Source organism: Gossypium arboreum, chromosome 2 (assembly GCF_025698485.1).
Source record: "Gossypium arboreum isolate Shixiya-1 chromosome 2, ASM2569848v2, whole genome shotgun sequence".
Classification (NCBI taxonomy): Eukaryota; Viridiplantae; Streptophyta; class Magnoliopsida; order Malvales; family Malvaceae; genus Gossypium; species Gossypium arboreum.
In genome coordinates this window covers 109930025-109946810 of record NC_069071.1, presented here as the reverse complement: position 1 = coordinate 109946810, position 16786 = coordinate 109930025, and the positions used below count along the sequence as shown (strand labels likewise).

Here is a 16786-nt window from a genome sequence, read left to right as displayed (position 1 = left end):
TTTCTACTAGACCAACATATTTTCCCGGAAAACCTGTAAATATTTTCGCTATTAAAAAGGGTTGTGATAAGAAACGCTCAATTTTTCGCGTTCTTATTACGGTTAAACGATCCTATTCGGATAATTCGTCCAACCCAAGGATAGCTATAATGTCCTGAAGTTCTTTGTAATGCTCTAAGGTTTGCTTAACCCTTTGTGCAGTTTCATAACGTTCCTCACCAACGATTCAAGGTTGGAGCATAGTGGACGTTGAGTCTAAAGGATCTACCGCTAGATAAATACCTTTGACATATTTTATTAAAAAAATAAAAATAAATAAATTTATTAAAAATACAGTTAGAATGAATATGGATAAATGAGTATTCAGATTCAAATATTTCTAAATGAACCTATATATTTTTAAAGATTTCTTTTAAAATTTATGTTTGTCATGTGACGTATTGAGAGGCTACCACGTGTCACTACTAAATCGGCTATCAGTGCCACGTTTGCACATACTAACGATGTTAGTACATACATACATACTAATTTCGATGACAAAATATAAGTTCAAGTACCAATTAGATTCAAGAAAAAATTAGGTACTAACTAAATACAAATGGACAAATTTAAATGGCAATATATGTATATATATATTAACCTTTTTTTTTTCTTTGATTGTAAAGTCATAAAGGTAGTAACAAGTGTTGAGTGTAATGGTAAGTTACATTTCACTTTTAGGGAAAAAACTCAAATTTGAAGTTTGGAGATGATATTATTGAGAGTAACAATCACAACTCCAAAAAAATCTTTATGGACAGTAAAATAGACATCTCTACCAAAAAAATTATAAAGGTTAACAATAAGAAGATATTTGGAAGCTTTATTTATTTAGCTTGGGGATCATCCCGCAAGAAGACCATTCATTTGATCTTCATGTTCTCGAGCTAGAGATAGATATTAATGTGATCGAGAAGATTCGCATACACTCTCTTGTCGGGAAAGCTACCATTGTGAAGGTACCAAAGCTCAATCCCCTGAAAAACGTGCTTAATTTCTATAGCATGGCCTTTAAAAGGCACCATTGAGGTTCATGAACCGGAGAACATATTCATGTTCATATTCGGTGATGAAATTGACAAGATGAACATTTTCATCCTGAAGCCGTGGTCCGCAATGGGATGGCATCTTGATATGAAAACTTCACCTCGTGGAGCCCTCCCTCAATGTTATTAGTTTCTCCACGTTGAAATTTTGAGATGGATATGGGGACAAGATTCCATCCCAAATATTATGTGAGGTATAAATGTTTTCAGCGGCACATTTGACTAAAGTTTTGTTTTTAAGAAAGAAAATTAGAAAGATAGAAAAAATGAAGGGTAGAAAATAGAATGATGAAAAAAAAATTCATTTTATATGCGTGTCTGATAAGAAAGATGGAAAAAGTGAAAGAACAATTAATTTTCTTCTCACCATTGCTTGGTAGAGTTAAAAAAATGAAAAAGGCGAAAAAATAAAATATTTGAAAAATACATAATTTTGAACGGATATACACCTTTCTCATTTTCTCCATTGGGAAGATTGATTTTTATGAATTGGGATAGAAAAATGATAATCTCTCCTATTGTTTTTACCCTAACATTTTTTCCCTATCAAGTATATTCAAAATTTATTTTCTTTTCACTTTTCTACTCTCTCCTTTTATCCAACCAAACACGCCTTAAAAATAGTGTTAAAATCTTTAAAACTAAAAGTTGGAAACTAGTTTCTCGTGAGTTTGACATGCTCTAAAATATTGTCTCAACTTATGGCTATTCACAATCACAGGCGCACGTAACATCAAGTGGTAATATACAACAAAATACTTCACAAGAAGTACGCCAAGGATAAAATCTTTCAGGGAAGCTGACTTAACTCTAATTGAAATTACAAATGCATTACTCTTTAACACTAGTTATCTACCAACCTAATAAAGTGCATGATTATCAATATTGTAGGTTATTGAATTAATCTTAATAACGTTTTATTTGTAACATCCTCAAAATGGCACAATTTCAAGGCATGAATAGTAAATTTTGAGGTGATGACAAACTTCGAAATATTTATGTTTAAATTAAGTGTCATGAAAGGGTGCTGATGGAAATAATTAAGCGATGTAATTATCTAACCATTAATTGCATAATGTCTAAGGAATTGAATGGAAATTAAACCCTTCCATCCTTGTTAAAAGAATTGAAAGAATTGAGCCCTATTAAAAGAGTGGTAATTATCTTGACATTACTAATCGCATAATGTCAAATCCTCTGTTATTGCGACCACCACCTCACGACGGCTCACATTGCTACCACATTCGAAACTAGAATACGAAGATGAAGACATTATAACTTACTTTTCTTTTGAGGAAAGTGAAAGGAAGTAGGAAAACAGTGAGCCACTTCGAGAAAATTTATGTTAGGATCGACCCGATTAAGCAACAAGTAAAAAAATTGCTGAATAAGTTGGAGAAATTGAACACACAAATTTAACGTGGAAAAACCCCTCCAAAGAGGATAAAAAACCACGGGCAAAGATAATTTTTCTATAATGGCAAAAGAACGAAGACTACAAATGATGGAGATAAAAACTAAACCCTGAAAATTCGAACATAAAGAACCCTCAAAACATAAACATAAAATTCTCTAAATGTGTTATGAGTTCTAATCTCTAATAGGTGTATTTTTTAAGGTTGTAAAAGAACCTATTTATAGGCTAAATTAGTAGGTCAAATAAACTATGCTAATAAATGCTAAATATATTATACTAACAAATACAAAATCTTTTAGAAAGAAAATATATTTTGTTTAACTTGACTTGCATGCAATCTCTTAGAATTTGGGTCATACAACTCTAACAATCTCCACCTTGACACGAATTCTTACAATGCCATCTTTGCCAAAGCCCGCCACAGGCTTATCTTGAACTATGTAGGGAATTAACTAAGTTGAATCTGTGCTTAGAAGCTGGAAGACTTATAGCCTTCGACTTGTGCACTACCAAATCAAAACTAACCTGGGTTTGATCTCACGAAAACAGTGCCCTAGCTTTTCAAAATTTACATCCAAAAGAGAACCTCTCTTCAACGAAACGGTTATAACTTTTTCCCTCCTATGACCAAGTTGTCTCCGCTCCAAACGAGTTGACTTCGACTCCGTAATGAACAAGGGACGTCCGATTTCACCGGTCATTATAGAACATTCCAGAATATAAAGACTACCGGTTCTTTTACCTTTTAACAAAACAAGAGCTCCACGAGATACTCTAATGTCGCTCGACTCGATGTTGATTCTTCATCCTTTCAAGTCTTAGATACTCAAGGAGATGAGATTCTTTCATAAACCAGGTACATACCTGACATCTGAGAATGTCCTAATCATCCCATCGTGTATCCTAATTTTAACAGTACCAATTCCAATTACCTTACTAAATGAATCGTTTCCCATGCACACAACTCCACTTTCAACCGAACTGTATGTGGAGAACCATTCTCTATTGGGACATATGTGGAAAGAACATCCCGAATCTAGGATCCACTCGGACGTGAGCTTGGAGTTATCGCTCATTGACACTAACAAGAAATCATCACCGCTTTCATCAGCCAAATTAGCACCAGTTACATATTCCTTGTTACTCTTAGTAACTTTTTTATTTCGCAATTTATAACAATCTGCTTTAATGTGACCTAACTTTTTACAATAGCGACACCTTTTATCTCGTTTCTTTGATGCTACCAAAACTATAATGCCCTAAATAATTTATTTTTAATTCTGTAAATATCTGACAAATATCTATCTGCTCCAGTGGTTAAGTGTTTTGGTGGGTGTGCGTAAGGTCTTAGGTTCAAGTTTCACCTTTGCCAAATTTTGTTATTTTTCTAATCCAAGCCTTACCCTTGTTGAGTGGATTTATATTAAATTGTCTGTTAATCCATATCAGAATGAGCCTACTGGATCAAGTGGTAAAGAGTTAGTGTGTTGAAGGTCTTGTGTTCGAGTCCCTGCGTGAACGTAGTTAATATTTTTTGCTTCGGTGGTGGTTAGAAGTTCAGTGGTAGTAGGATTCTGAATTAGTGAGTGGTTATGGATATAGATGTAGTGGGAGTTGGGTAAATTTTGTTTTCCCAAAAATCTCTCCCTTCTTGGGAAAAAACAACTAACGTTTCCCTTTTTTCCTCCTCTGTTATTTTCCCATTTTCTTTTTAATAGAAGTTTCCTCATTTTTCTTCCTCATTTTAACAAAAATTGTTCTTCTATATTGCGGTGTTTCGTATCATTGTGGTTGTACATTTGGTAAGTGAGGGTAGTATGTTTTGCTCGAGTAGGGAGTCTTTCTTTAATTCGTTAATTTATAGCGGTGTTGAACTTTTAATTGATGTTGAACTCGTGTTTTGGCAGTAACGGATCAAGAAGAATGGGGCTTTCTTCTTGCAGAATCGTAGTTGAAATCGTTCGGAGTGGTTGGGTAAGTGATGAACATTTGAATTAGACTGTTGTTGGTTTTGGTAGTTTCAGTTTAATCATGAATTATGACTGATTTTAGATTTTAGCTTATCGATTTTAGGTTCTGGTGATCTCGGGTGTATGCTTGCATGAAAATCGAAACAGGTGTGTTCTCAAATTGCAAAAAATGAGGTTTCGATAAAAGCCGAAAATGCCTACTATCGACGCCACACGGGCTTGTGGCTAGCCGTGTGAGTTACCATGTGCAAGACGTGACCGTGTGTTTGACGAGGGCATGGTCGTGCGTAAAACACAGCCGTATGACAATGTGAGTGTGGCCATGTAGGCCATACGGGCTAAGCCAAGTTGGGCGTGTGGGCTACACAGGTGTGTAAGCCCACATGGGCATGCCATACGGGCATGTGGATTTGGGTCAGGTCGTGTGAGCCACACAGACAAGACCAATCTGGGCGTGTGAGCCTACATGGGCATGTGGGCCCATAATTCTAAAATTTTTCCTAGGGTCGCACGATTCGTTCTGATCGATTATGGGCCTAACATAGGTCGGTAAGGGCTAACCAAACCCTAAAACTATGTGATTTGGTGGTCTAACATTCTTCTCTGAGTAAGACACTGTTATGCATGTCTAATTAGATTGATATATATTTTTGATATCTGAATATGAGCATGTAAGCATGATAATTTTGATTATGTATATTTGATTGGGGTGGGATTTATATATGTGGAGAAAGTGTTCTGTATGGCGATCATCGCCTATATTCTGGTAGCTTGGCTGTACATTATCTGATATGTGTTGTAACGGCATGATATGGTGTGTAAAGATAGTGGGTATTTTTAACCCCACATGGTGTGTTGGGATGGTCGGAGTTGTTGTGTAGAGGATGGATGCAACACTCAATATATCTGTTCTGTATATCTGTTTCTGTTATCTGAATCTGTAATAGGTCCGAATCTGAATCTGACTATGTATGTGATTTTTGTATGTATAGCATGTCTATTTCCATTGGGTTACACACTGAGTTTACGTAAACTCACATCTGTTTGTCTGTTCTATTCAGGTAATCCACAAACTTAGACGGGTCAGTGCGACGGAGGATCAATGATGGCCACTTGATCGAGAACTCTTTTACTTGGTAATCCATAGTTTTATAATTCTGGTTTTATTTGAGAGTTTGTAATCATTAGGACTCTCCGGACTATTGGTTTTTATTTTGGTTTTGGATGCATTTTTTACTCTCTTATTTCATTACTTGTCTAAAATCACGGTTTTACGAAAACAAAGGTTTTCAGAAAACACGAATTACATTTCTAAAATATAACGGTTTTAAAACTTCCGCTGTAAATTATGTTTTGATAAATAAATTAATTAAATGACCCTTCACATCTTCGAACAAGAGTTTGCCTCTGCCATAAATTAGGGTCTCCTTGAAAGACTTGTATGAAGGGGGTAAAGAGCACAATAATAGCATAACTTGATCTTCATCGTCAATATGAACCTTAATGTTCTTTAAATCATTTAAAAGAGTAATGAATTGACTGATGTGATCTCTAAGAAGCTCGCATTCGTTCATGCAAAATGTAAATAGACATTGTTTCAACACTAAACAGTTAGCTAGTGACTTAGTCGCATAAAGAGTTTTTAACCTTTTCCACAAGGCAAATGAAGTTTTCTCCATCAATACCTCCTGCAATACCATATTAGCAAGGCACAACTGGATTGCAAACAACGCTTTTTCATCAAGCTCTTCACATTCTGTTTGACTTAGACTTTCAGGCTTTTTCCCAGTAACAACCTTTTTCAATCAGGTTTGAACTAGAATTGCAATCTTCCGAACTTGCCACAGATTGAAAATTGTCTCACCATCGAACTTCTTAATTTCAAACCTTGTTGCTGCCATCTCTAAACGAGCTGATCTATGAAAATCAACTCGATTAAACAACAAGTAAAAAAACTAGTGTAATAAATTGAGAAATTGAACACAAATTTAACGTGGAAAAACCCCTCCAAAAAGGATAAAAACCACAGGCAAAGATAATTTTAGTATAATGGAAAAAGAACGAAGACTACAAATGATGGAGATAAAAACTAAAACCCGAAAACCCAAAAATAAAGAACCCTCAAAATGTAAACACAAAATTCTCTAAATGTGTTTTGAGTTCTAATCTCTAATAGTTGTATTTTCCAAGGTTGTAAAAGAACCTATTTATAGGCTCAATTAGTAGGTCAAATAAACTATATGCTAAATATATTATACTAATAAATACTAAATCTTCTAGAAAGAAAATATATTTTGTTTAACTTGACTTGCAAGCAATCTCTTAAAATTTTGGTCACACAACTCTAACAATCTAAAATCGCAAATAACCAAAGTGAGAAGATCAAGATGATCCCTTACAAAGAACTTATTAAAAATTATCAAAATAAATACGAAAAAGTGAAAAGACATTCCACAAAGGGAGGCTGTCAGTAATAGGAAATGCCAAATGATCTTTTTCACTCTAGAAAGGTTAACAATAGTCTCCCTCAAAAATAAAAGTAGGGGTGATTGAAAAATGAGGTGATGGTGAAGTTCTTATAGATAAAAAAGAGGAACATAAAAGGTTTTCCTTTTTAAAGGGTCCTTCACTAATTAAAAAAAAAAAAAGGGCACACGTGTTATTGGAGGATTGGGAGATATTATATATGTAACCTCCCAAACTCGATTTAGACATTATGACCGAATTTCGAATGTTACATTAGCCATTGAAATGATTAAGTAAAAACGTCCGGTTGTAAAATCTCTATTTTGTTAAATTCTCAGAAAATTTAGCGTGGTTGCATAAAGTTAAAACACCAGTTTATTAGGTCATCCATTGTTAAGTTCGATTTATTAAAAGGTTGTGCCATTTGAAACAAAACTCAATTTTATGTTGGAAAATCTCATTTAAAACCTTTGTATTACCGTTATGTGGCGGAAAAATTATCGCATTTGATTTTCTTAGAAAACGTCCTATTTTATTGTTTATTGGGCCGGTTTTTAAATTAGATGTGTATGAAGAGATAGTTAAAACTTTTATTAGACACTAATTTAGTATAAATCCGAATCATATTATTTCATCCCTTATATCTAATACTATATTAAAAAAAGCTCAAATGGGTTAACATCGGATGTAACGTCCTAAAAGTTCCGGTCAGCATGAATAGTAAATTCAAAAGTTATTCATTTGAATGAAGTAGGACTTAAAACATGATGGGGGCAAATGGACATGGTGGCAACTAAACCACCAAGTGAAGTGGATGGTAAAATTGAGCAAAACCAATGAAATTAGAATAGCATTGAAGTGAGAGTAAATGACACTTATTAGATAGGTGTAAAGGAATGATGTTGTCAAAAATCTCATTAGTTGCATGGAAGTTACACGTTTGATTAGAGGGGGGGAAAAGACAAGAAGCAAAAGGAGATGATTTCGACAAAAGGAAAATGGATAGGGAAAAAAATAGAAACTTCTATTCTTTATTTCAGCCGTATATAATAATGGTTGCAAGGTGTCAAAGGAAGATAGGTGGTAATTTATTTCGTAGACATGTAACGTCCTTTTTGCCTGAAAAGCTAATCATCGGTGGTGAAATGAGGAAAAGGGAAACAAGGGATTTCTTAAAAAGCATTCATAATAACCAAAGTAAGTGGATCAGTTGGTGTTAAATGTGACAATGAAATGAATTGCCAGCTAGCCCACTAAGGATGAGAATAATAGTTGTAGTGGGATAGAAATAAGAAGCCATTTTCCATGCAAAAGAGATAATTAAGTTTTGATCAGCTTGGGGGAAAAGAAAGGAGAAATTGATCTCATTTGGTGCCTAAGAATGATTGGTGAAGAAGCAAGAGAATTAAGAAGATAACGTCCAAGTGAAGGGGCTGATGTCCATAAAAAGATAGGTGGTATTTAATGAACGTGACCTTCTTGAAATGAGTTACTTGAATAAATTTTAGAATGAATAGAAATTTAGTTAGTTGGTTGTGTTATGTGAGGTTGGTTCATATGGGATAGAATATAATTTAAAGTTACCATATTGTTCATATATATATATATATATATATATATAAAAGTTAAATGGCCTATAGTAATGATTAGATAAAATGGGATTTAGAATAAGGTTAGCTTTGTTATAGGTTGAGTAACCTAGTGTGATACTTAGTATTGGACAATGGATGTAATGATACGTTATATAGAGGTGAAGTGAAAAAAAAAAATTAGAATTCGGAACTAAATTATATATTTTTATGATAGTAAAAATGTAATTTCATCATTTTAATAACTTATATTTTTATAATTTTTAAAAAATTAAATAAAAATTTTATAAATTATAAATAAACCTAAACAAAAAAAATTTCATTAATTTTAGGAAGAGGGACGAGCCGTTGCCAGTTCCCGAAGCTCTGCGATTATGCTATATATTGTTTATGCATATACGAAACGCGAATATAGATGATAATTCGTGATTGAATGTAACGTTTGACTTTGTACGCAAACTGAAACTGTTTTTGATACATTGCGAAATTTATTACGACTCTAGTTCGTATTATTAAACAATTATGGATATATGTGAAAGTAGGTAACATTCAATTGAATATGAATTACGAATAGCTTTATAGACTGTGCAGTCGAATAGTGAATAGTGTTATAGACAGTATTAGTAGAGATACCTGGCCAAAAGCTTTGTGGATAATACCATAATATAGTGAGACACCCGTCAAAAATCTTATGGATCAATGATCATGCCAAGTTGGAATAGCATACCACATGTTAGAGAAGTTTTGAAAAATTCGAAACATACCCCTCATTGTGGCATCAATTTGATCTAAGTCTGGATGTGACGTAATGTAAATGACATGTTTACATTATGCCTCATTATGGGACCAAGTTTATTATCACCGTTGTGACCTCGTAATGGTAAGTTGAAGCTACAATCTACAGTGAAGTAACATCCTTGAGCATTATAAATGACCATAAAGTGATATTGATGTCCCACTGTGGCACATGTAATTTATATAGACGCTCCCATTGTGACCATTTGTTTCACTTTAGTTTACTCAAGAATTGAAATAAAAAAATAGTAAGAGTGTGCTTGAGTGAAAATATTTAAAATTATTTAGTTTTTAAAATATTAGTATTTTAGAATTGATAAATTCTTTGTAGTTGTTTTGTTTGGATAAATGAATGATTTAGGAAAATAAGATTATTCGAATTTTACAAATCTAAAAAATATAAAAGAGGAATAGTTATATTACAAATTTTACAAATTCAATATGGATATATTATATTTGTAAGAAATTATAAGTAATTTTAGGGTGAAATACACTAACAGCCACAATTTTAATCTCAATAACAAAATAGTCACTTAACTTTTAAAAAATAACAAATTGGTCACTAACATTATCAAAAGTGACAAATCCATCACCCATTAACTTTTTTTATTGCAGGCCTAACGAGACAGATGACATGACGAGGAGCCGAAGGGTCTAATGTTTGGACGGGTTTAGGGTAAAAAAAATAAATCGATTGGGATTAAGAGAAGAAAAGAAAATTTATTGGGATTAATATTTTAGGGTTTAGGGCTGAATGATTAAAGGACTAAAACTTCCAGTGTAAATTTAAGGTTGAAGGATTACGTTTAGGGTTTAGGGAGAAAAAAAGACAACAAAAGATATCAGTGGTTAGGGTTTAAGGCCACAATGGTTAATAGTAGAGAAGCAGTCGATGTTGTTGCATCCACTGTAACGAGTAAGTTTTTGTATTTGGTTTATGATTTTTTGGATTTAAGGGTATTTTGGTTTAGGGTTTTTTGGATTTCTTTGTTGAAAAATGTTGCATTCGCATGGGGTTTATGCATTATGTATGTTTATTGTTTGTATTAAAGTGTATCGCAAGTTTAGATTTTTCTGAAGTTTTAGTTTTCAATGTGCATACAAATAGCCTTAGGAAAGAGACAAATAAATTCCTATCTGACAAATCAATTTTTATTAAATTATTCAAAATTGTGTATGTCATTGAATTATTCAAATATGATTCAAAATATTTTTTAAATGTTGATTCAAATATGATCACTGTTTGTATCAAATTGAATTGCGGGTTTAAATTTTTCTAAAGTTATTGTCTGGCATGTGCATACTAATAGCTTTAGGAAAAAGACAAATCAATTCCTATTTTTTTGACTAACAATATCAAGCTTCTTTGGAATCAAATATGACAAACCAATTCCTAGTTGTGAAGAATATTTTTTAAATGTTGATCCAAATATGATTATTGTTGGTATCAAAGAGTATGGCGGGTTTAGATTTATTTGGTTATTGTTTGTCATGTGCATGATATTGTTTTGGATCTGTTTGTATTAAATTGCTTGGTTATTGTCCATGACGTCGATGGATTTCTTTATATTTTATTGTCTGTCATGTGAATGATAGAAATAGATTTTTTGTATTAAAATGTATGGCATGTGCAAGACAGAAATGGATTTGTTTATATTAAATTATTTTTGTAGCCTAGATTGTATTAAAGTGGTTAGTTATTGTCGATTTTGATGTGTCTAATGGTTTTACATTTTTAATATTTTTATAATTTTATAAAAAAATTAATAATTTTAATAATTTCTATAATATTTTAATAATTTCTATTAACTTTTTAATTATTTTTAAAAGAATTTACAATTTTCAACTGCATGAGTAATTAACAATTTTGACATAATGCAATTCATAAATTAAAGGAGATTTAATTGACTTTTTTAGTTTAAAATACATATATCCTTTATCATATATATTCCCTTTTACTCATTGAGTATATCATATTTATAAGAATATATAGATTGAAGGAAAAAAATGAAGTTTTGGGTTGTTCAAGAAGTATAAAAGGAATAATATAAAAAATTTAAAGCATGATGTATGAGTTTTTAATGCATTGAATGTTAAGAGGGGGAAGCACGGTCAACATACGATTACATTTCCCAAAGAACTTTTCTACAACAACATGGATTAAATTCACATCCAGAGAAGAAAAAGACAACACTGAAAAGCCTTAATCACATTTTAAAACACACTATGGAATTCACATGGATTATGGCTGACATAATTTGTCGAAAAAAGGCTTAAGGACATGGCACACTGAAGCATCATTTTCAGCTTCTTTTTTGTCTAACAAAAATTCCATGCCCATGCCCATGCCCATGGTTGCTTATATATAACCACCCCCTAATGAAACCCAGATTCATCTCATATATTATTCCTCAAAGAAATAGTTTTTTCTTTTTTGGGGGGTGGGGTCCCTAAGATGACAAACCAAGAAAACTCAGTGATTGTTGTGATGGTGCCATTTCCAGCACAGGGTCATTTAAACCAGTTGCTTCACCTCTCTAGGATCATCCTCTCCTATGGCATCCCGGTTCATTATGTTGGTACATCCACACACAACCGGCAGGCAAAGGTCAGAGTTCATGGTTGGGATCCTGTAGCTGTGGCTAGTTTCCATTTCCATGACTGTCAAGTTCCTCCTTTTGCTTCTCCTCCTCCAAACCCCAATGCAGCAATCAAATTCCCTTCTCATCTCCAGCCATGTTTTGATGCCTGTCATCATCTTCGTAAACCTGTCACTGAGTTGTTACGCATGCTTTCTTTACAAGCAAAAAAGGTCGTTATCATTCATGACTCTATGATGGGATCCGTGGTTCAAGATGTTGGTTCAATTCCCAGCACAGAATCCTATGCTTTCCACACTGTTTCTGCCTTTTCTCTCTTCTTTTATTTATGGGAATCAGCGGGGAAACCACAAGTTAACGCAGAAATGCTTGGTGAAAATGACGTTCCTTCTCTTGAAGGATGCTTCACTGAAGATTTCTTGGAGTTCATTGCTTTGCAACACCGATATCTAAACGTCACTTCTGGGAGTATATATAACACAAGCGAAGTGATAGAAGGTACATACGTTGAGTTGCTTCGCCAACATATGAAAGAAAAGCAACATTGGGCTTTGGGGCCATTTAATCCATTAAAAGTACCTGAGAAAAACAGTTGCGGTAGCCGACACTACTGTTTGGAATGGCTTGATAAACAGGGGATGAACTCTGTTCTTTACGTGTCTTTTGGGACTACAACCACAATGGGTGATGAACAAATCCAAGAACTGGCAATTGGTTTGAGACGAAGCAATCAAAAGTTCATTTGGGTATTGAGAGATGCTGACACAGGTGATGTTTTCAATGGAGAAGTTAGAAGGCCGGAGCTTCCAATGGGATACCAAGATTCAGTGAAAGATAAAGGGTTGGTGGTGAGAGATTGGGCACCTCAGCTGGAGATATTAGCCCACCCTGCCATTGGTGGGTTTGTAAGCCACTGTGGGTGGAATTCATGCATGGAAAGCATCACCATGGGAGTACCAATAGGGGCTTGGCCTGTGCATTCAGATCAACCAAGAAACGCAGTACTAATCACAAAGTTGCTCAAACTCGGCATTACCATCAAGGACTGGGCACGTCGAGATGAAGTAGTGACAGCAGCGGTAGTTGAAGATGCCGTGAAACGTTTGATGGCTTCAGAGGAAGGAGATGAGATAAGGAAGAGAGCGGCAGAAGTAAGTGGTGCGGTGCGCCAATCGTTGGCTGAAGGTGAGGTTTACCGTAAGGAGTGGGACTCCTTCATTACTCATATCATTAGGTAGGTTTTATCATTTATTATTATCAAACTACTGCCACATGATTATTTTCCTTCAAGTATGTGTTAATCTACGAAACAAATTTCGGAAAATGAAAATTATGAAATAAAATTTAATGTTTCTTTTTAAGTGAAATGACATTCTATACTACATCATTTTTATGTAACAATCGTAAATAATAATACGATATATTATCATTAAATTAAATAATAAAATATAAAGGACTTGTAAATAAATACTAAGGATTTTATTTAAATATTGTGTCATAAACATTTTTAAAAAATCCATTGTTATATTCAAGAACCAAGCAAATTGATATCACTAAATGTAACATTTTATATTTGATCGATCGCTGAATTCGAGCTACAGTGTGTCACATTTGTTGTCGGAGCAATTAAGATCAATTCACAATTAAAGAGTGTAATTTGTACAATAAAATCAAATTAAATATACACTCCTTAACATACCAATGCAAATATAAATTTCATTTATGTAAGCACCTAATAACATACAACAAATCCACCATCTATTAAGGTCGTTTAATAATATTTCAATTAAGGCACCATCACATATCTCATACATTTATCAGACTATGAGAATTATAATTTGCATATGCATATCAACCATATATATATTACTACTAGAATATAAAATATAACATTTGATTATAGCAACTACCACAAAATCTAACTTATTAGGTACATGCCAAACATAAGTAATATTGGAAACAAACAAACATTACTGAGACTGGGATTGTGGATTGAATGCTGAAGTCGATGCTCGAAAATCTCAAATTAAATCTAACATGCGCACGGAAAAAACAAACAGTACACTGAATAAAACATTCAGTGGTAATTTTATAATTTAAGAATGTAATATTAACATTAACAATTCTACCCTAAATAAACATGTATATTTATATATACTTGTCTACCATACACTTGTAACTCGAAGTTACCAAGCTTTACATTTCGATATGAACATGTTATGTATACAAAACTGGCACCAACCCATCCCCCTTCAATGCAATCTATAGAGATATTTCATTATACTTATAATAATAACATTAATTATAATAAATTTCAATATCAAAACATGCCCTTATCGGCCCTATTTTCAATTTACCACTTCTAATCACCTAATTCATTTGTTTCAATTAATATACAATCAATTTCAAGTTTAATAAAAGTTTACAGAAGCTCAATACTATAAGCTAATTAGCTATTGCATCTTATACAAATTATGTGCAATATAAAATAAAGCTCTCTGACTAAAACACGAAATTCCCTTAAAGCTCTCTCAAAACTCGCTTAATCTTCTTTTAATCTTAACGTGATGAATATGTCAGTTTTAGGGTTACAAAAGCCTTTTTATAAGCTGAAATTCATGTGAATATATAACTAAAATATCCCTAGAATAATTAGAATTTAACTGGTAAAATATAGCAAAGTTTAACTGGAAAAAGAAACTGAATTTTTGTGGGAACACATCGCCATGTCACAACGTCCCAAATCACCTCGTCACGACATCATCTGCCGTCATGACATCGGAAAATTTCTCGTTGCGACATCGTTGCCTATTGGATGTGTTGCTATTTTAATATCCTCATGTCATGATACGGGTAATGGTAAGTGCTTAAAAGGATTTTGAAATACGAGGCACACTCTACACTTGCTGATTGCCCCCTCCAGCAACTATCGCCACTTTCTGCCACTACTCGCGACACCGATTAGGAAGCATGAACCACTTACACACCAAACCAGTTGTGCAAAAATTTGTCAACATATTGTATAAGCTGATCAACAGTCATAGTTTATAGTTTATATATTTGTTTTATAATCTAAATTCGAGTTTATGGTTACTTCCTACATTGTTGTGTCTAAATTTATAAATATTGATTTGACGTTTATATTTTTGTCTAGGATATCAGTTAGTGTGAAAATGAAAATGTTGGGTATCATTTTAAAGGTGGAAGAGCAAGTGAAATCAAGCAACAAGTAGACAGTAATCACTACTAACCATTACTATAGCATGGCCTTTAATACATCCTCATGCCACCCACCGGTAAAGACCCCCAAGAAGCAGCAAAAGTTAATGATCTTTTTCAGGTAAAGAATCTTACAATATTTTTAATCATCAAGGACCCACTGAGTTGATTGTTTATAGATATTATTAACATTTTAAAAAAATTATATTTAGTATATTGGTTTTACTATTCAAGAAAAGAAAATAATACATTAATTACGATTTATTTCTCTGCAAACCACAGCTAATATTTGTAACCAAATATAATTGAATCATTCATGATTGGTGCTGTTGACATATAATCAGGGGGTGTGGCTCCAAAAGGAAAAATTGTCATGTAAATCCTATTAAATTATTAAATTAAAAATTAATTATGGTAAAATTACACCTTAACTTATCAAAAAATGAAAAAAAAATATGTTTAATCTCTTAAAAATGATGAGATCATAAATTAATACATTATAAATTTATGTTTTGATCTCTCAAATTTATTATTCAATTCCAGCCCTTCAAACATTTTCAGCTTCACCCTTCCATATGATTAAGGAATCTCATTACAAATAAGTATTGAATATAGTAATAAAATATATTACACTCTTAATAAGAGAATTTAAATTTTAACCTTGAAGATAATATTGATAATATGGATAGTAAAACAACCAAAAAATACATTGATTATATATATATATATATATATATATATATAACTCCTTTCTTTTATATAATTAATGATTACAGTATTGAAAAGAGTTATTTGTGTTATGAATACCTTATTAAATGAATGTGCATCATAATCAAAATAAAATTTTAATGTACTTTAAATTCTAATAGTTATTAGAATTAAATCTCTACTTCTTTTATACTTGTTATATCTATAAATATAGACTCACATGAAACATTATAATCACTCCTTTAATCAATAAAATACATTTTCTATTACTTTCATATTAAATAATACTCTTTTTCTCTTCATAGAATTCTTGAAGTGTTCTTTTCTTACTTTTTTCTTTTAGTTTTTTAATACTATTATTACATTGGATAAGGTTATTGTTTTTAATTATATTTTAATATATGAATTAGTAATAATTTTTATTTAATTCCATATTACTAGTTTTTAATAAGTATATATATATATATATATATATATATTTAAAATCGTGCTTTTGAACAAATATAGTTTAAAGTGATCATGTTTAACAGAAAGATGATTTGAAGAGTTCATGGGTCGAGTCAGATTTGAATTGGGCTTTAAAAATAGGCCTGTTTGATATGTACAAACCCAACTCAATCTAAAAATTGACTCAAATAGAAATGCTAAAATCCTGATCCGACCTACCCGTATTAAAATTTTACTAAAATAGGTGCAATTAAACAAGTAAATACCGCTAATATAGTAGTAAAGTTAACAATAAAACAATAATTATACAGCAGGAAACAATGGAAAAACAATAGCAAAACAACAATTTTCTTTTTGCAAATTCAAGCCGGGCCAATCTAGGCCCAAATTGAAAACCTTACTCGAGGCCTAGCTCGTTTTCTAAACAAACTATGTTTTTTGCCCAAACTCATTTTTTAAGCCTATATTTTTGTACAAACCTTCTTACTTT

The 16786-nt window shown here is 32.5% G+C and overlaps 1 protein-coding gene across 1 annotated transcript; it reads left to right on the top strand.

Moving 5' to 3' along the window:
* Window positions 1-11387: 11387 nt before the first annotated feature.
* LOC108464021 (zeatin O-glucosyltransferase-like) lies at window positions 11388-13265 on the top strand. The gene has a single exon (XM_017764083.2). The coding sequence runs from the start codon at window positions 11778-11780 to the stop codon at window positions 13158-13160; it is 1383 nt and encodes a 460-aa protein (XP_017619572.1). The 5' UTR covers window positions 11388-11777; the 3' UTR covers window positions 13161-13265.
* Window positions 13266-16786: the final 3521 nt, after the last annotated feature.